At 41.5% G+C, this 21,463-nt stretch overlaps 1 protein-coding gene across 2 annotated transcripts in view; it reads left to right on the top strand.

The window, feature by feature from the left end:
- casq1b (calsequestrin 1b) overlaps positions 1-14,343 on the top strand; it is a 61,900-nt gene extending 47,557 nt beyond the window's left edge. For both annotated transcript variants that reach the window (XM_081358919.1, XM_081358918.1), the window contains 10 exons: positions 1,255-1,348; positions 3,222-3,322; positions 3,397-3,508; positions 3,656-3,729; positions 5,021-5,151; positions 5,269-5,314; positions 6,265-6,319; positions 6,412-6,512; positions 7,259-7,333; positions 13,762-14,343. In XM_081358919.1, coding sequence (XP_081215045.1) covers positions 1,255-1,348; positions 3,222-3,322; positions 3,397-3,508; positions 3,656-3,729; positions 5,021-5,151; positions 5,269-5,314; positions 6,265-6,319; positions 6,412-6,512; positions 7,259-7,333; positions 13,762-13,956 — 984 coding nt within the window. In that variant the 3' untranslated portion in view covers positions 13,957-14,343. The remainder of the gene's footprint in view (positions 1-1,254; positions 1,349-3,221; positions 3,323-3,396; positions 3,509-3,655; positions 3,730-5,020; positions 5,152-5,268; positions 5,315-6,264; positions 6,320-6,411; positions 6,513-7,258; positions 7,334-13,761) is intronic.
- The last annotated feature ends 7,120 nt before the right edge of the window (positions 14,344-21,463 follow it).

Raw genomic sequence — 21,463 nt, 5'->3', positions numbered from 1 at the left:
CATGAGAAAGTCACACAAACCACGTGACATCCAATGAGAGCAGTCAGACTGAAACAGACTTCCAGAAATGCAATTTGAATAAGATTTTGCATTTCATGTGATTTTTTTTGTCATTCACACTTGCGGATATGCACAAAAATAGTATTTGAACTGACAGTCTGAACGTAGCTTAATATTTTTTAATAATTAGCACACCTGCTCGTATTCATTATCCTCGAGTTCATTATCCTTGTGTATTACTAAGTTTCTTAGTTCATTCAGTTCATTGTCCGGTTGTTTTTGCCATGCATGCAGTTTCGTTTTGTTTGCACCCTTTTGGATATCTGTTTTACTTTATTTAGCAAACCATGATGCTATTTTGAACTACCTCGCCCATTTTCATCTGCATTGGACTTAAAATGTGTGACGGATAGGTACAAAAAGTGTTTGAGTAAGTATGTAGGTATTTGATCAAGCTGACAGGTGGAGGAATTAGATATAATAATCAGCTGTTCAATACAAATGTATTAGTTCAGTGTTTAGTGAAAGACATTTCAGTGCGACTGAGATTGTAGTTTTCCGCCTGAAGATAAATAGTTTTTTTAGTAGTTTAAAGGTATAGCGGAGGATGTTTTACTTCCTGGTGGGTAACCTATACTATTGGTACTCCTAATTGTCAATCATTCTGGTGAATCAATCAAACTTTTCAAAAAGTGGAGAGGGCGGGTCTTATCTAAAATTTGGAAAGATCCTCCGCTATACCTTTAATGTAACTAATGGATGTTACTATTATGTTTACTTATGCACTTATTTCAAGCATGTGTGTATACAAGCTGAAATTATAAAATGGTCACATGCTTATGTTGTGTTGAGAATCATAGTGTGCACTGGTCTGTCTTTTGATGTTTATGTATGTGGTTGACCTGAGCAACAGCATACATACATTTGCACCTGTGTCTATGTGTCCAGTCTTTGACATGCCTGATCAGACTCTGCATTGGTCAGATCTCTTGTCTTTCTCTAGGTCCTATTTCATACAAATTTAGAAGGTGCAAAGGCAGCACTCTTGGCATTTGCATTGATGGCCTTGTGTCTCGTTTAGGCTTTGAGTATATTGAGTGTGAGAGAGGTTGTGGTTGTGTTTTATGGCTGTAGTGCTGAATGGCCTACTCTAAAGGTTTTTGCAATTAGTAAAGGACTGAACGCTCTGTGTGTAGTCTATGTTTCTGATGTAGATTCGTATATGTTACAATAAACTCTTTGCTGTTCCTGCAGCTTGCCGCCCAGGTGCTTGATGATCTTGAGGATGAGGACATTGGATTCGGCCTGGTGGATTCAAAGAAAGACAGAGCTGTTGCTAAGAAGCTAGGTAATCTCTGATCTCATCCTATGAATGCATCTGAAATACATAATCTTCCATTTACAGCCTGTAATACAATTCTTACCTTTGGTTGCCAGTAGCCATCAGTCTGTTGAAGTATACACTGTTAGTGAACAACAAATGCAAATAAATGCTCTGTATCACAGAAAACTAATGTTAAATAATGGGACCTTATTATATAGTCTATATAACTCTGGACTGATGGACATATAGTATTATTAATGAAACAGAAAACTATAAAACTCGTGAATAAATCATCAATCAGAATCAAGAACTCAAGGTCAAGGTGTCTTTATTAGTACCAAAGGGTAAATATGTTGTGCAGACAGGAGATTCAGTAATCCATACTTAAAACAATCCATAAAAAATTTAAACATATAAAATATACGAAAGTATCCAAAAGTATAAAAAACTAAAATATATAAAGTGCCATGCATAGCAAAGAGTCTCATCTCCTGCTGTTTTTATTTATTAATTCTATAGCTGCAGGTACAAAATTATTCCTATATTGTCTAGTTCTCCACCTTGGGGCCACAAACCAGCGGAGGAGTTGAAACTTAGCATGTAAAGGGTGGGAACAATCTCTTATAATAAAACTTGCCTTAAGCAGTAGCTGGTTGGAGTAAAGACCTGCTAGGTTAAGTTGTGGTTGTCTTACTAGCCCACTTAATAATTTTTGTTCTTCAAAGACAAACTATCAAACCACGACACAAGGGAGAATAACAAGACTGGTTCAATATAAGCCCGATAGAAAAGGGTCATCATAGATTTAACAATGTGAAATCTGGACAGCTTTCTGAGGCAAAACATGCTGATGTCTCTTTTTACATAGAGTCTCACAGTTCTTTTCATAAGTCAATTTAGAACCTATGACTGTTCCAAGATATTTCTAGCTTTCTACACAATCCACCGCCTAGTTCTTTAATGATTGTAGTGTCACTGGAACTAAAATCACAGAACTGGAACTCACCATTTTATAAAGTACCATTATAGCCAATGTTTTGTAAATACTATAAATGCCCGACGTCATGCAAGTAAAGCTTTGACTTATGACTTTTTTATCGGTGCACAGAAATTTTACGGGAAGTTCACTTAAATAAAAAAACGATCAGTGAATGGATTTAAAAGGCTGTGAGATCGGATGGATAAAAATGATTTCTTGTAGGCCTATATTATTTTATGTTCTTACATATACTTTCATAATTTATTGATAATTGATTATAGGCCTATCCAGAGCCGTTGATCACTCAGGTTGTTTATGCATTTAACTCGTGGTTAAATTAATATATGTCGTTCCCTCAGCATAAAGAAGTAGTGGCCACGAGAAAAATCTATCGTTCCCTTAACATAATGACTTTACATCGCGTGGCCACAACATAAGGATGTCGTTACCTCGGCAAAATTATCTCATGGCCACGACTTATTATTACGTTCCCACAAGTTAATATGACATTCCCACAAAATAATATCTCATGGCCACAACATATTATCATGTTCCGCATGAGTTAATATGTCGTGGCCACGACAAAACTAGGAATTGAGCTGAACACGTCCCCTCCTGGTCACGTTAGTTGAAGGATTTGTTTCTTTAATGCAATTTGCACAAGTAGAACATGTTCCGTGATCAATATTCATTTTTGTTACTAGAACAACACTCTTATCCTAAACATTAAAGCATTAAAACATTGTCTTCTGATTTTAAAAGTAAAATTAGGGCTATCATTGTTTGATAAATAAAGACCATCTTGGGCAAATCATTTTGCACAAATGTTTATATAGTATCCAGACCATCTATTATCTGTTGAATGAGCCAATCCATCTATCGCCTCTTAAACATTTATCAGACACTTGTTTTCTGCAGGCATGCTGGAGGTGGACAGCATCTACATCTTCTCTGATGACGAGATCATAGAGTACGATGGAGAGTTGGCAGCCGACACGCTGCTTGAATTCCTCTATGATGTGAGTGCTTTATACATCATGATTATAGATCACACACCTAAATGTCACTGGTAATTCAGTAGTTCTTCTATCAGGTGATTGAGGAGCCAGTGGAGATCATCAGTAATGACAGAGAGCTCAAAGGCTTTCATAACATCGAGGAGGACATTAAACTCATGGGCTACTTCAAGAGCGAGAAATCTTCACGTTAGTATGCCATTGAGTGTTTGCCATGTACAAACACTGATAAAAGTTCCAGATAATTTCAAGATATGATTCCAGCTTAGGTTATACTTTTTTCTAAATTCATTTTTAACAAGCAATTTCCTTAATGCCAAATTTGTTATTTCTCAGACTTCATTGAGTATGATGACGCTGCTGAGGAATTTCATCCCTTCATCAAGTTCTTTGCCACCTTTGAGCCAAAAGTACGTGCTTTCACACATTCATTAATTTAATTTATTCATTCATTCATTCATTCATTCATTCATTTACAAAGGGGAACTGACATGTGACTTTGATACCTGTATCTGCACACCCCATTTATTAAATGACAAGTAATTAAAGTATGCTTAAAGAGCAAGAAAAAATCTCATTAATTCAAATTTAAATATAATTTTTTTTATTTAAATTGATCAAAAGTGACAGTAAAGAAATGTATAATGTTACAAAAGATTTAAATTTCAAATAAATGCTGCTGTGTCACAGAGCTTCCCACAAGACAGTCAGCTTCAACACAACACACATTCAAATTATTATTAGGATTAAGTCGGAAAACATAAAATTTGAAACTATAAACCCTTGAAAGCACACTAGAAACCTTTAAAGTGTCCCTGTTTTGCTATTTTAAAAGTTCCTACCGCTTACAGCTTGAGTCAGAAACCAAATGCCCATATCTGAATTTCAGCTCCGGATCTTCCTCAGCACTTTTATGCAGAGTAGAGCTGCACGGTGAAGCATCAAGTTAGTTTCAAAAGGTGATTTACTCTTTTTAGATTGCTACCTTCCGAACTATAAGATTTTATTCCAGTAGTTCTGTGATCGTTTGATTTATTGTAACAGAAATATAATGTGTTTGAGAAGACTGGGAAGCCGTTTCATGTCTATATCCTACATAACAACTGCTCTCACTAGGTCAGCGGCAGCGTCAACACAGATTTGAATGTTCGCTGTGTAATCATACTTGTCAATGATTAAATAGACATAGCCGAATTGTTGTCATTTAGGGATAAGATCGCGTGGGTGTTTGAATCGAGATCGCAATCTTTTAACTACTAATCATGCAGCTCAAATACAGAGTGAAATTTATATTAGCAATTCCAGCCCAAGTTCTCATCCTTTGGAAGTGCATCAAAGTAGATTTGCTTTGGCAGCGCAGAAAGCATCTTCTCGACAACATGAACCAAACTAGCGGAACTGTCCCAAATGGCACCCTAAACGGTCTTACATGAGTCTGCACTTTGTAAGTCCACAAGAAAGTGCATAAAGTGTGTCATTTGGGACAGGGCTTATGATTGGAATTACTGACGACTCATTTCAGGCAATTTAGAATCGGTTCTTTCTTTTGGGAGACAATATCTCCATTTATCTGCACTTTGATCTTTGAAACCTTTTACATTCACAAACAAAGGTAACATCCCAAAAGCATAATAGGGTTACTTTAATGAGCCCTTTATTCATTCATTGTGTCTGGTGTGTGTAATCTCTGAATGTATCCAGATTGCTAAGAAATTAAAACTGCAGATTAATGAAGTGGATTTCTATGAGCCCTTTATGAGCAAACCTGTCACCATCCCTGGCAAACCCTACATGGAGGAGGACATCATTAGCTACATTGAGGAACACGACAGGTGAACTCTGAGAAAAACTAAATAAAATCACACTTTTCCTCAAAAGTCCTCTCAGAATAATGCTTGAATAAAATAGTTTTTCTTACTTGTTGTTACTTATTTTTGTATTTATTTTAGACCAACTCTGAGAAAATTGGAGGCCCACAGCATGTATGAGATCTGGGTAAGACAAAGTCAATCCATTATCAGAAACTAACTTCAACAAAGTCTATATGGGAATTCAAAATAGTTTTTTTGATCTTATTTGCCATTTATGTGCAATATGAGTCTTTCTCATAAATTATGTTTTGATCTTACTGACATCATATTAAGGGAGTGACATTGTAAAAGGTTTTGACCACATGGTCCTAACAACAATCAGGCAGCAGTAAAACCCATTTAATGTGAGAGAAGTTAATATCTTAAGTGTACATGTTATCTTTGACTGTACACTGTTAGAAAAATCTGTAGAAATTACAGTATTACTGGCAGCTACTTGCCAGTAACTTACTGTAGATTTAAATTGATGTTATTTACTGGCAACAATTTGTTCAAAATTAAATGAACATTAAACATTAACAAGTCTTTATCTTTACAGAATTAAACTAAAATAACATCATCATGCAAAGCATTCTGGGAACCAAAATCTGAAGGAAAAAAAACAGAAAAAGGTTGATGAAGATTTCTGGTTCCCAGAATGCTTTGCATTAGATTGTTATTTTATAATTTTATTCTTTAAAGACAAAGACTTGTTAATGTTTAATGTTTATTTAACTTTGAACAAACTGTTGCCAGTAAATAACATAAATTTAAATCTACAGTAAGTTACTGGCAAACAGCTGCAAAACTACAGCAAATTTTTTACAGTGTACTCAAATCTTTTTTTTTTTTTTCATCTTTTTTTTTTTTTTGTCTCAAAATGCACCCCAGTTTGAAAACTTACATCTACAGTAAATGTTTCTGGTTTGTAATGTTTCTGGTTTTTATAATGGTTTTTAATTAGAAAAGGGTAGTGGAGAGTAATTATGGCAGCATCCAGTGATTGCTCAGAAAATGTTGATGTCTTATCATTTATTTTCTTTAACACCTGTAATTATCATTATCATGAACGTTACTGTTTTCTGGTGGCCTTAGGAAGATGATATTAACGGACAGCACATTGTTGCTTTTGCTGAGGAGTCTGACCCTGGTAAACACTGATTTGAGTATAAAAAGCCTTTTGAAGGATTTCATATACTGACTTTTCATGACTCTAAATAATTGAATGTTGACTTTTCCTAGACGGTTATGAGTTCCTGGAGATCCTGAAGGAAGTGGCTCAAGAAAACACAGAGAACCCAGATTTAAGCATCATCTGGATAGATCCCGACGACTTTCCACTGGTATAACAAACCACTATAATGCTGTATCCAGAAACATTAAATATACCTTTGATAACTCCAAGAACATGTTTTTGAACGATATACCTTTTACAGTACATCCATAAGATACCTTGAATAACATGCTGATTTTTTTTTTGTTTTTTGTTTTTTTTTCTGTAGGATCTGAACAAAGCTATATTTTTCATGTCATTTTTACATTTGTCATCTGTGCTATTGTTGATTTAGTGGATACATACTTTCATAATTCCTAAAATAAATTTAATGGCATACACAATACATTATATAAAATATACAACACATAATATGTTCAGCTGTTAAAATGTCATGCTGATGTAATGAACTCTTATAAATGACTCTGCCGATCTTTGTTTGACTCTGCTGCCCTCTATAGGATAAAAGTGACTAAAAGGATAAAAAGTTAATGAGTGAGCTACTGTATGTAGCACACATCAGCTCTAAAAACCTGTTTTAGAGCCAGTCAAATAAGTTGTATTCATATTGTGGAATTTTTATGGAGCAGTGTAATTTCAACATTAAAAAAACTCCATTCCCCCTTATGAAAAAAATGGCGTACTCACAATTACAATTTAAAAGGTGGTGACAATCTTTTTTTGTCACCACCTTTTAAAGTTTAGTAAGAGTGAACTCTCATTTACAAATATGACATTTCACAATGAACTATTGTACCAGTACTGTACTGTATCTTATACTGAGGTTTGACCTTTGACTCCTCTCTATCCCTGCAGATGGTGCCATACTGGGAGAAGACCTTCGGCATTGACCTCTCGTCCCCTCAGATCGGTGTGGTGGATGTTGAGGATGTGAGAACATAATTTTCTTTAATGTCTTTAATGCCAGTGATCATTCAAGTGCAATTTAGATTATACGTTTTTGGAAATAAAGGTTCTAAAAGAGGGTTTTTGCAGCAGTGTCATAGAAGAACGTCTCGTTACGTATGTAACCCTCATTTCCTTAGGAGGAAACGGAGACATTACGTCAGTGACTGACGAATGGGGTTTCACTTAGAAAGCCTATCACCTTCGAGTTCTTACAAAACGAGCCAATGACAAGGAAATGCCATGGGTCTGCGGAACTTGCATAGCGCAGCTCCGCCCCACCGCATGGGTATAAAGAGGAACGCTGGCAATCTCGCATTATGTTTTCCTGCTGAGGAGCCGAGACTGAACTCCTGCGGTTCGAGCGGTACAGCAGAAGTGGCAGGGAGACGTAACTTCTCCATTCCCTCTTCAGGGAATGAGGGTTACATACGTAACCGAGACGTTCCCTTTCGTTCAGTCACTCCGAGTTACGCCAGTGACTGACGAATGGGGTTCCCAGTCTAATCACGCCACCTCGGCTGTCTTCCAGTGCACTGTGTAAGTCTGAGCTCCCTGTCGTGAGACTGGCACAGACGAAGGACTCCTACTTAACACAGGAATACCAAGGTACACTAGGAAGCATTAGTGGAAATATGCAACACAATGCCTGCCCGAAGGGAGGACTTACAGAATACACATATGACCTGCAAGCGGGCTGCATATGGAGAACACTGGAGTATACAGCCCGCAGGGTGGAATCTTTCAATCCCAGGGGTGGCAAGGTGGCTTGCCAAGGGATAGACACATGCTCAGAGAGGCTTACAGTGGAAATACACATGTGGGGGTCGCCCAAGGTGGGGAACCATGCACATGGAGGTACCTAGCCAACGCGAAAGCTGCCGCAGGCACAACTCTGGTGTTGATGTCAACAGTGCTGGAGGAACTCAGGGCTTCCTGGAGAAACTCACCTGAGGATAATATTGCACGTATCCAGTCCAAGGAATGGAATGGCGAACAAGCGAAGACACCTGAGCAGATCCTAGTTACCGGCAATTTGTACACGAGAGGACACTGGTTCCACTCAGAGATTGTAGAATCTCGCGAATATGTTAGGTGTCGCCCAGCCTGCAGCTCTGCAGATGTCTGTTAGCGAGGCACCATGTGCTAGAGCACAAGAGGAGGCCACACTCCGAGTGGAGTGTGCCCGAACCCCAAGGGGACATGGTCGACCTTGCTGCTGGTATGCCAAAGCAATGGCGTCCACTATCCAGTGAGACAACCTTTGATTGGAGAGAGCCTTTTCCTTCAGCTTCCCATCATAAAAGACAAATATCTGGTCTAAGGTCCTGAAACACTGCGTTCTGTCTACGTAAGCACGGAGGGCGCGTACTGGACAGAGCAGTGCCAAGGCTGGGTCTGCCTCCTCCAAGGGCAGCGCTTGCAGGTTCACCACCTGATCTCGAAAGGGAGTAGTGGGAACCTTGGGCACGTATCCAGGCCGGGGTCTCAGTATCACGTGAGAATTAGCCTGCCTGAATTCTAGGCACGCTTTGTCAACCGAAAATGCCTGCAGGTCCCCTACCCTCTTGATGGAAGCCAATGCAACCAGGAGCACTGTCTTCATAGACAGGAACTTAAGCTCAACTGATTGCAAAGGCTCAAAGAGAGCTCTCTGCAGGGCAGATAAGACCACTGCGCGGTCCCAAGAGGGTACAAGGGGAGCGCAAGGAGGATTTAATCTCCTGGCTCCCCTCAGGAACCTGATGACCAGGTCGTGCTGACCTGCTGTTTTCGACTCCAGGAGGTCGTGGTGAGCTGAGGTAGCAGCCACGTAAACCTTGTGGGTGGAAGGAGACAGCCTTCGTTCCAACCCTTCTTGTAGGAAGGAGAGCACAGACCCAATCTGGCATTTTCTTGGGTCTTCTCAGCGAGAAGAGCACCAGCTGACGAAGCGGTTCCACTTCAACGCATAGGCGTGTCGAGTTGACAAGGCCCTAGCGGAAGTGATAGTAGCCACCACCTGAGGTGGTAGGGTACTCAAACCTGCCTCATCCCGTCCAGAAGCCACACATGTAGGTTCCATAGATCGGTACGAGGGTGCCAGAGGGTGCCCCGTCTCTGAGAAAGGAGGTCCTTCCTCAGAGGAATTGGCCAGGGAGGGGCTGTCACAAGGAGTACAAGTTTGGAGAACCAGGTCCGGGTGGGCCAGAGAGGCGCAACCAAAATGACCTGCTTCTCGTCCTCCCTGATCTTGCACAGTGTCTGTGCAAGAAGGCCCACTGGGGGAAACGCATACTTGCGGAGGTCCCGTGGCCAGCTGTGCGCCAGTGCATCCGTGCAGAGCATACCCTCGATCAGGGAGTAAAACAGGCGGCAATGGGAAGAGTCGTGGGAGGCAAAAAGATCTACCTGTTCGTCGCCGAACTGTTCCCAAATCAGCTGAACCGACTGGGGATGGAGTCTCCATTCCCCCGGAAGTGGCTGAAACCGTGAGAGCTCGTCGGCTGCGTGGTTCAGGTTTCCCGGGAGGTGAATAGCTCGAAGCGACCTTAGATGCTTCTGACTCCATAGGAGGAGATGGCAGGTGAGTTGCGACATATGGCAGGAACATAGACCACATTATTGGTTGGTGTACACTAGTGGTGTCAACAATAATCGATTCGGCGATGCATCGCAATGCGGGGCATGCACGATTCAGCATCGATGCGGCAAAGTGCCATAATCGATTATGTCACTGTTTTAGGGGTGTATTAAACCATTCGGTACAAGGCACGCATTTTCAAACCGAACGGTTATTTCAAATGTAAGCGCGTCGCGAGCGCGCTCATAATGTAGACGCTGGCGCGACCACAACATCAAATGCCAAACGCAATGTAAGCGGAACGAAACTGAGCTACTCGTGACGGACTGTTTATCAGTTTGGACCAACGCAGCGCGAGCCGATCTTATACTACACAGCGCTAAGAGATCCAGTAAAGAAAGCATTTGAACTCGCCACTAAAGTAATAACATTGCTGCGAGATCTAGTGAGAAACATTCACATTTCTCTGTTATTAACGGATCAAACAGCGCTGACGTGGAAACCAGGAAGAAACATTGTGACATGAATGACCTATCCAGTGTCCACAGATCTGCAATATTCACCATGGATTTACTGTAGTAACACTAACTGCAACTTTGGAAGTTTGGCAGGAATAGTAGACTATAATGCTTTCAAGTAACGTTATGTCGGATTTATTTCGACATTATGAATAACATTGCTGCCCTCAAATGTTAATCTGAACTAAAATAAACATTTGTTTATAAGCACAAAATATTACATTTAATTTTTTCCAAGGAGCTGTTTTGTTTTATATGCTCCTAAGAAGAGTCAATTATAGCTCCATCATTGCTCAAAGAAAAAAAATTTCATACTTTATGATGTTAGTTCTAGTAAAAAAGGAATAAAAAAAAAAATCAAGGAAATTTCTCTGGCATTTCTTTCTTTTTGCTGTATCGGAAACGTACCGAACCGTGACACAATATCGTATTGAACCGAACCATGAATTTTGTGAAACGTTACACCCTACACTGTTTATTTTCTGGCCTTGAGTTGGACAATAAAGTTGAAATTTAATTTCAAATGGTTCTCAAGCAGAGAGAAGAGAAACATTTCTCATTCAAAGCACTGAAAGCAGTGATTTATGCTTTCTTTTTCAGGTTTGAAAATGCCATATCCAATACCCTGTACCATTCAATTTTATTTTATTTAATGACATTTATGTCAAAGATACAGGAGAGTGATAATACACACATAGCAGCCAATAAAATCTGTTGTTCAATATCTGACTGCTTGTATTACCTCATGACTGATGAAAATTTTGCCTTGTTGTGTGCAGTAGAATTTTGATGCTTCGCAATGCATCGTAGAATCGAATTGAATCGAATCGTTACCTGGTGAATCGTAATCGAATCGAATCGTGAGGGCAGTGCCAATGCACACCCCTAGTGTACACTACTGTGGCCATGTTGTCTGAACGGACTAGTACGTGTTGGTCCTTGAGCAACGCCCAGAGTCGGTGCAGAGCCAAGCGTACTGCCAGCAACTCGAGGCAATTGACATGCCAAAGGCGCTGGGGTCCTGTCTAGGAGCCCGTGGCAGTATGTCTGTATGCCTGGAAACTCGTTCTAAGGGTAGTCTGGCCCGTAGAAAGGAGAGGTTCGACCACGGGATGAAGGTCTGATGGCAGGCAGGAGTAACTGGTACTCGGAGCATGCCTGGTTGCCATGCCCATCTCGGGACTCGATCGCAAAGCCAGTGCTGATGCGGTCTCATATGAAGCAGTTCGAGCGGGGCTGCCGCTGCGGACGTCATATGCCCCAGGAGCAGGGATCGAATTACAGGGGTATTGGGGGGGCCCGACCCCCCCTAGATGAGACTTGGACCCTCCCAAAAGGGATGAAAAAAATAGTTTGGGGGGTACTGAAAAAATGTAATAAAATATAATGTTAGCATATCCAAAATTTGTATTGTATTTGTATGTATTTAAATGCAGTATTACCATCACATACCAACAATTCAGGAAATAATCTAATGAAATACGATTTTCAAACCCTCACTCCCCATTGGGCTGTACCATTTCTCTGGTACGTTCAGACTATGTTCTTTGCTGTGGTTCTTTGATATCACTTCACTAGCTGTCAAAACGTACGTACCGGGTATGGGTGCAGACGCTGGTGTGTCAGCGAAAAATGAGTAAGTGGCTGAGTCAACTTTAATCTCTGCCTATGGTTTTGACTGCCATGTATATCATCATGCATTGTGCTTTGTGGTAAATGTTGTGAGCAGCTCGTCATCTAAACAGGTTTTCAGAACTGTCTTAATTTGGTTGTTCACAGTGCTTCTCTCATCTATAATGAAGTCATAGTCTAGCTAGCTAGCTAGCTAAAAGTTCACTCAGCTCCTGAAGCTATCTGTACCAAGCAAATATTGTCCGTATCTTGGTGAATCTAAGCCAAGAATGGTTGCATTAATGCAAGCAGTTGTTTATTATCTCATGGACAAGGTTGTCGGATGGAAACGTGCTCAAATGTGTGTGTTTGAACTGCTGCAGAAGCTAGCTAGGCTAACCAGTCTATCTGTATTTAGGCGCGAGATAGGTCTTCACTCCCGTCCCGAACAACGCATACGCATGTCGGCGCACGATTTCTTCACTCCCGAACATACACCACTACAGCAAGTGAAACAGAAAAATGAAAAGATCGTTATGAAATTTAATGTTTGACATTAACACATGAATCAACGCGATTAATTTCAAAACATTGACGCGAGGGAAGTCACTTACATACAACCACGGGCGTAATATCCTATGGGGACAGGGAGAACATGTCCCCCCCACTTTTCAAAATCCTGATTGTGTCTCCCCCACTTTCAAATTAGTTTGTTATGATTTTTTAACCGCACGTCGTCATCAACACAGAGGAGCAGGACCGAGCAGGACACAGAGAGCCTGCCTGTCACACTAAAAATACCTCACTGAAAGTAATAATGAGCAGGTTTTGTGCTGTCTGTGAATGTCCTGACGCACACACTCACACACACAACGCACAGAAAGACTCGCGCCAGTATTGAGCGCACAGACAGCATGCCAGAATCAGTTTAGCTGGGCAGTTCTCTCTCACACTTTAACGATCAATAACACACACATTTCCTGGAAAGGACCACAACCCATCTCTGAGCTACCCATAACAGGAGTGCCGCATCGCCTGGCGTTCGGCAGGCTGCGGGGCTGGTACGGGCTGGGGCGCCTTCCTGCAACTACCTCCACAGCACGGCCCGGGTGAAGGCTGGGTGGCAGCAGCTGGCCGTGGGGTCAGAACATGTTTGATCACCTCAGTCTGCTTCTGGGAGGCCGAGAACTGTTGGGCAGAGTCCTCGACCGCGCCGCCAAAGAGGCAACTACCTCTTTCCAGCCTCTCCACTAATAATAATCACCTGTACGGAAACATCCTGACTCTAAAATAAAGGATGTTCAAACTTTTTTGCTTTGTTTGGAAGTATATTAGTTGGAGAAATAGAGCAAAAACAGACAATACTGACAATATTATGTCTAAAATGTCACTTAATATTAACTGTTTTATAAAACACATTTGGAATTACTTAACTATGTTATATTTATTTAACTATAAAAAAAGTACTCATACTAGTGGCATTTCCCCACCTAATCAATTTTGAGGGCATTTTATTAATTTTGGTGCCATTTTTGCCTTGCTACAAGAGAAACATCACTAATCGACAAAACACTGTGATATCATTAATAATTATGTATTGTTTCCCATCATTACAAAGAGGGACGTACTTGACATTAAAGCACTATGATTTGAAAGGAAAAGGTCTGTCTGTCTCTTTCTCAGTAACTGTCTCAGATTCATCTTGTCTGTCTGGTTCTCAGGCTGACAGTGTGTGGCTAGAGATGGATGATGAAGAGGACATGCCCACCGCTGATGAGCTCGACACCTGGATCGAAGACGTGATGACTGGCAAAATCAACCCTGATGATGAAAATGACGATGGTGATGATGGTGAAGATGAGGATGAGGATAATGATGATGATGACAAGGATGATGATGATGAGGATGATGAATAAATTCTTACCTCTATCTCAGGCATCACTTCACTGTCATACCCGCATTATTGTGACATTAAGAACTCATCAGTCTCTTCATATTCATGCCATCGCAAACTGAGCTGTTCTGTCTTGCAGTCTGGATGACTTGAGACACATTTTGTCTTGTCTTGTTGTTTAACTACTTTGCACCAATATACTCATTCTTCAGAAAAAAACTAAACAAACATTGTATTTGGGGATCACTGCTCCTGTTTTTCTGCCCATGTTACATCTAATGAGAATGTGCGTGTGCTAAAGAAGCATTTTGCAGTTTGTTAAACAATAGAAAAGCCTTGTAACAGCTATTTTGATATTTCTATTGACTTTTTAGAGCAGAAAAAGGATGCTCACTGGAAAATCTTTCTCAAATAAAATTAAAAGGAAAAAATGTTTTCTTTGTTTTTGTCCAACATAAATGCAACAAGAAGAGACAGAAAGAAATTGTCACTGATTAAGAATCTTCATTTGTATGTGTGTGTGTGTGTGTGTGTGTGTGTGTGTGTGTGTGTGTGTGTGTGTGTTGGCTATACTTGTAAAGGGCCAAATGTCCTCACTACAGTATATAGTGAAATATAATGACAACCGACTGGTTTCACTGGTCCTAGTTTAAAAGGCTTATAAATCGGCCCAAACTTTTTTTATTTAAATCTAGTGTTTTGCACATATTTCTGTGATTGGTATAGGGATAAGAGTTGATAAAATCTGTGGAAGTCAATGTCCTCACTAATATCATAAAAAAATCCTGTGTGTAGTTCAGGTATACCCATATTAAGGGGACAAAATGTCTGAAATCCTTGACCTTGTGGGGACATGTTTTGGTCCCCATGAGGAAAACAGCTGAATCATACTAAATTATGTTTTTGAAAATGTAAAAGTGCAGAAAGTTTTCTGTGATGGGGGGTTGGGTTAGGGGATATAATATATAGTTTGTGCAGTATAAAAATCATTATGTCTATGGAATGTCCCCATGAAAACCCAATGTGTGTGTGTGTGTGTGTGTGTGTGTGTGTGTCCACAAGGATAGTAAACTTTGACCTAATGGGGACTTCTTCTTTTTTTTTTTTTTGGTGCCCATGAGGAGAACAGCTTATAAATCATACTAAATTTAGTTTTAAAAAAATCTAAAAATGCAGAACATTGTCTGTGATGGTCCAGGTTTAGGGGTAGGGTTAGTGTTGGGGGGTATAAAATACAGGTTTCTCACCATAGAAAGCAAATATGAAGACCTCTGATGCAAAAGCCTCTAAAAGCCACCTCTGTCAAAAATGAGGTAATAATATTGAGTGAATGCCCTCCGCACATAGTATACGTTCATCAAACACTTTCACTTCAAACTCACTAAATCCCAGCCTCAACCCATTCAGAAATGCCGGTACTTGGGTAGAAACCTATACATAGGAGCCTGATAAAAATGTTAATATTAAACAAAAACTTTAGACGAACTTAGAGGCTTTTGCATCTGAAGTCCTCATATTGAAACACTGCATTATTTGTAACTGCTGAGTTCCAATATAAACAACTGAATCTAACACATTAACATTAAGAGCATAACATTTGAATAAAAAAAATATAGGCCTATATATTGTTTCCAAGCCTATACAATACATATTATTGTACTATAAATAACTCTGTAAAACCTTTATAAACTGTATGTTAATCTTGTATTTTTCATATATAAAACATGCATGTTAAAATCAATAATAATTTAAATAATCAAATAATTAATTGGACAAAATATTCTACTATTTTTATGTTTGGGTTTACATACGCTACATGTTCTTCCTGCATCTACCATAGACATTATTTGAATTAGAATATAGAATTATGTCCCCATGCTATATTTCCCAGGCACATTCTGTTACAAACTGCTCTGAGACACAAGGGTAGAGGATCCAAATGCAGCTTTATTAAAGGGGTTATCCAGAATCGTAATCCAACAAGCAGAGGGTCAAGCACAGGAAGACAGTCCAAACAAACAAACAAAACAAAACAAAACAAAACAAAACAAAACAAAACAAAACAAAACAAAACAAAACAAGCAGGGGTCAGAGGCACAAGAGTAATCCACAGGACAGGCAAGAAATCCAAAAAAAACCAAGAGACAAGAAAACGCTCAGAAGTGCAGTGCAACAACATACAAAACTTCGCAGTGAGTGATGGGGTGAACCAGGCTTATCTGGGGTGAACTAAACAAGAAGATGAGATACAGGTGAATGTGATAATGAGTGCTGATGAGTCCAGGCAGAGAATGTTGATAGATGTAGTCTGTGAGGGAACGTGAGAGTCTGGTGTGGAGTGCCCTCTGGTGGCTCTCAAGGGCACTCCAGCTGGTGACCGTTACACATTCCACGTTTTCCTTCAAAATGTACATATGAAAGAAATGTATGTTAAACACATTTTATACACACATATAGAAATGAAATTGTTACTTTTATGTATTTGTTTATCACAGACCTATTTAAATCTCCAGCGTAAGTGTATGTATATGTGCATATATTGTATACAGTATATTTATGTTCATATATACTGTATATCCCCACAATATGATGCCATATCCTTCACCAGGACACATTCAACACACATGATGATGTAGCGTCTGGACCAATCAGACACACACAAATTTTTCATTATATTTAATGTACAATCCGGCAAACCCACTCTCCTAACAAACTGTGTTAAGAGTTATATATGTGGGAACCATCCCTCGAAAACTGCAACTATCCCAATTGAAGCGAACACACAGGCAGAACCAGGTGTCTGGTTACAGGACACATGAAGACTGATCAGACTGTTTATGACCAGAAGGAATTTACAGAGAGTTGTGACACTTAATTATCATTGAAAAGGACAAATAAACCCTTTTAATACTAAATTTTCTATATAACCACTTGAGAAATGTATAAACATATATCCAATTTTCATACCTCACGATTTTCCTTTTATAGGGTTTGGACTAGATATTAATTCAAACTCTTTTAGATTAATGTTTCAGAATTGCAAACTATGGTTAACTAAAATCACGTGTAGCATGTTTCGGATCTATGACCTCCGATTTTTGTTCCCTGCTTGTTAATTGAATGCTAACTCAGTGACAATCAAATTACATATGCAAATGCCCCGCTAGAAGGACAAAGGATTGTAAAGTTCCCCTCCAAAGGAACAACTTATTGACTCACCCCTCCAGAGGGTATGACACTTTAATACTAGAACCGCCAGGGGGTCATTGTATACCTAAAACCGCCAACAGGTAAAATCTACCCATGCACATGACTACTGTTTTGATATGGCTAAAAAAACTTATTTATGTCACTGTATTATGCCACTGTCTTCACAAAGAAATGTGTAGAGTCATGAAATGATTATTTTTAGTCATCAACTATGTTTTTGTCCTGTTGTTTTATGTTCAAGCCTATTTTAAGCAGGCTACACATCACTTTTCTTAACGGTGAATATAGGCTAAACCTGCAATGACAGCGAGAATTAGAAGGAAAAAAATACATATTTGGGTGGTGTAATATTATCCATTGTGACTAAAACGGATTACCACTATCTCAGTGGGTAAAAGGCGTCGCCTAGTAACATAGAGCGTTAAAACATAAGTGGGGCTGAAATAAAGGCGGTAAACTTGACCTGCTGGCACTTAGCCTATAGGTGTAAATGCCCCATTTTTGATCTGGTTTTATCTAAAGAATTTTTAACAACAGGGGATTGTAAATAACACAATTTTAGTAAAAGTAAATGACTGGGAGACTTGGATATTTTATTGAAAATCTGTTACATTTGAAAAACAGCCATGGGTAAATAAAAAATTTCAGTGTTAAAATATCACTGATCACAAGGTCACCCAGGGTTTTCCTCGAATTCTGAGAAATTCTGACGTGAAGATGATGCTGTGCTAGAAATCTTCTAAGGGCCCCTAAGTTTTTGCCAGGCTGCGGCTTTGTCTTTCCATTCACCAAAGATCCTCTGACTTCAACTGGTTCTTTCTCATCAAGACTGCATCAGCAAAGATCAACTGGAGCCTCAACAAATTGCATCAGGACAGTTTTATTCAAACTTAGTCTCATTATTTGATACATTAAGTATCCTTACCCCTTTTCAAGAAGGATATGTTAGAACTAAAAACTGATGGTTTTCTCAAGGCTGTTGATCTGCTGAATTTCAAACATTGCTATAACTTCTCGCTTAACTTCTCGAATAAAGCATTTATAGCTGCATTTGTAAACTGCTTATTAATGTCTATTAATGCTTTATAACTGATGAATTAACTATTTACTAATGCTTAACTAATGACTCATAGCATGCGGTTATTATAGTGTTACCCAACAAATTAATAGATTATTAAAAAGTTCATATAAAACCCTGCCTTGTGCAATTATTTTTTATATATAGATTACAACTCAGTTTTATTATCATTGATTATTAAATAAATTTAATACATTTTATTGATTATTAAATAAACTTTATTCTTGGTTTCGTCTATATAAAAACTACATTATAAAAAAAAATCTTGGTGCATCAATATTGAAAATCGTTTTTAAAAGGCATCATTTTATAACATGAATATAATATTTATAACATTTTATATCATGTAAAATGTAAAAAACAAAACAAAAAAACCCCATAATTTTATTATTTGACTTTTGTGTCAATCTTAAAAAATAAAAAAGCTCATCAAAAATATAAATACATTTAAAAAGGATGATATATACATATATTTTTTTTTTTTGCCAATAAAGAAGAAATCATATATTGAATAAATTAAATAATTTGTTGTTCAAAATTTATGTATAGACTATATTTCTTCACTATAAGTTATTTACATAATGATTATTTATTATTTACAGCAACAAACATGTTTACATTTTCTGATTGTAATGTGGCTGGTTTAGTAATGAAATCCAAGTGCAGCAGACACATTTATTTAAACAAACCCAACAAAAGTAAATCCAGGCAGAAAACAGGATATTCCAGAATCCAGACACAAATAGAACTAAAACAAATGCACACATAACATCCATTAAGGTTGAGGACAACAGCAGACAAAGTCAGTCAAAGTGAGTTAGGTTTACTTTATTAATTATAGCAGCACTGTCCTTGTACAGCATAATATTTAGAATTTCTTAAAAGTTTCCATTATAAAAAAAAAAAAAAAGTTTTATTTAGTTTTTAGACACATTGACATCAAGAATCAGCCTGTGAATCTCAACAATGGTGACAGTTATAAAGCATGTTGCTGTCACGGAAAACTAAGAAAACAAGGAAAACTCAAGTGCAGAGGAAAGGGATTTTTAATAAACAAAAGAACAACGTAAAACAAACACCCACGAGGGGGAAAACATTACAAAATACCAAACAACAACTTCAAAAGTGAACATACCAAACGGGTCACGGGGAAACAGGAGACGTGTACAAGACAACGATCCGACACAGACTGCAAACACAAAGGAACTTATAAAAGGGACAAATCAGGCAGGTAATGAGGAACAACAGGTGGGGCAAATGAAACCAATAATAAGATAACAAGGAGGGTGGGGTCAAAACAATGACAGGAACACAAACACCACATGTGCTACACAAGACAGGACAGGCATGTGACATTACCCCCTCCTAAAGGAGCGGCTACCAGACGCTCCACTAGGGACGGGAGGGACAGACCAGGGCGGGACGGGAGGGACAGACCAGGGCGGGACGGGAGGGACAGACCAGGGCGGGACGGGAGGGACAGACCAGGGCGGGACGGGAGGGACAGACCAGGGCGGGACGGGAGGGACAGACCAGGGCGGGACGGGAGGGACAGACCAGGGCGGGACGGGAGGGACAGACCAGGGCGGGGCAGGGCGGGGCGGGGCGGGAGGGACAGACCAGGGTGGGACAGGGGGAACGGGAGGGACAGACCAGGGTGGGACAGGGGGAACAGGAAAGACAGACCAGGGTGGGACGGGAGGGACAGACCGGGGTGGGACAGGGGGAACAGGAAAGACAGACCGGGGTGGGACAGGGGAAACAGAAAAGACAGACTGGGGTGGGGCAGGGAAAAGGAACAGAGAGTCCATCGGGCGGCCAGGGCGGAACAGAGAGTCCATCGGGCGGCCAGGGCGGAGCAGACTCTCCCTCGGGCGGCCAGGGCGGAGAAGACCCCTCGGGCGGCCAGGGCGGAGAAGACCCCTCGGGCGGCCAGGGCGGAGAAGACCCCTCGGGCGGCCAGGGCGGAGACGACCCCTCGGGCGGCCAGGGCGGAGACGACCCCTCGGGCGGCCAGGGCGGAGACGACCCCTCGGGCGGCCAGGGCGGAGACGACCCCTCGGGCGGCCAGGGCGGAGACGACCCCTCGGGCGGCCACGGCGGAGACGACCCCTCGGGCGGCCACGGCGGAGACGACCCCTCGGGCGGCCACGGCGGAGACGACCCCTCGGGCGGCCACGGCGGAGACGACCCCTCGGGCGGCCACGGCGGAGACGACCCCTCGGGCGGCCACGGCGGAGACTCCACCGGCTCAGGAACTGGAACAGACTCCACCGGCTCAGGAACTGGAACAGACTCCACCGGCTCAGGAACTGGAACAGACTCCACCGGCTCAGGAACTGGAACAGACTCCACCGGCTCAGGCACTGGAACTGGCACCAACGGCTCAGGCACTGGAACTGGCACCAACGGCTCAGGCACTGGAACTGGCACCAACGGCTCAGGCACTGGAACTGGCACCACCGGCTCAGGCACTGGAACAGACTCCACCGGCTCAGGCACTGGAACTGGCACCACCGGCTCAGGCACTGGAACTGGCACCACCGGCTCAGGAACAGACTCCTCCGGCTCAGGAACAGACACGGGCTCCGGCTCAGGAACAGACACGGGCTCCGGCTCAGGAACAGACACGGGCTCCGGCTCAGGAACAGACACGGGCTCCGGCTCAGGAACAGACACGGGCTCCGGCTCAGGAACAGACACGGGCTCCGGCTCAGGAACAGACACGGGCTCCGGCTCAGGAACAGACACGGGCTCCGGCTCAGGAACAGACACGGGCTCCGGCTCAGGAACAGACACGGGCTCCGGCTCAGGAACAGACACGGGCTCCGGCTCAGGAACAGACACGGGCTCCGGCTCAGGAACAGACACGGGCTCCGGCTCAGGAACAGACACGGGCTCCGGCTCAGGAACAGACACGGGCTCCGGCTCAGGAACAGACACGGGCTCCGGCTCAGGAACAGACACGGGCTCCGGCTCAGGAACAGACACGGGCTCCGGCTCAGGAACAGACACGGGCTCCGGCTCAGGAACAGACACGGGCTCCGGCTCAGGAACAGACACGGGCTCCGGCTCAGGAACAGACACGGGCTCCGGCTCAGGAACAGACACGGGCTCCGGCTCAGGAACAGACACTGGCTCCGGCTCAAGCTCAGGAACAGACACAGGCTCGACGGCGGCCATCTTGTCCGAAGACACAGGCTTGGCAGGCGTGACGTGAACAGGTTCGGCGGCGGCCATC

Source organism: Scardinius erythrophthalmus, assembly GCF_964197995.2.
Source record: "Scardinius erythrophthalmus genome assembly, chromosome: 2".
Lineage (NCBI taxonomy): Eukaryota > Metazoa > Chordata > Actinopteri > Cypriniformes > Leuciscidae > Scardinius > Scardinius erythrophthalmus.
Note: the sequence above shows the minus strand (reverse complement) of the source record. Positions and strands in the feature narration are given on the sequence as shown.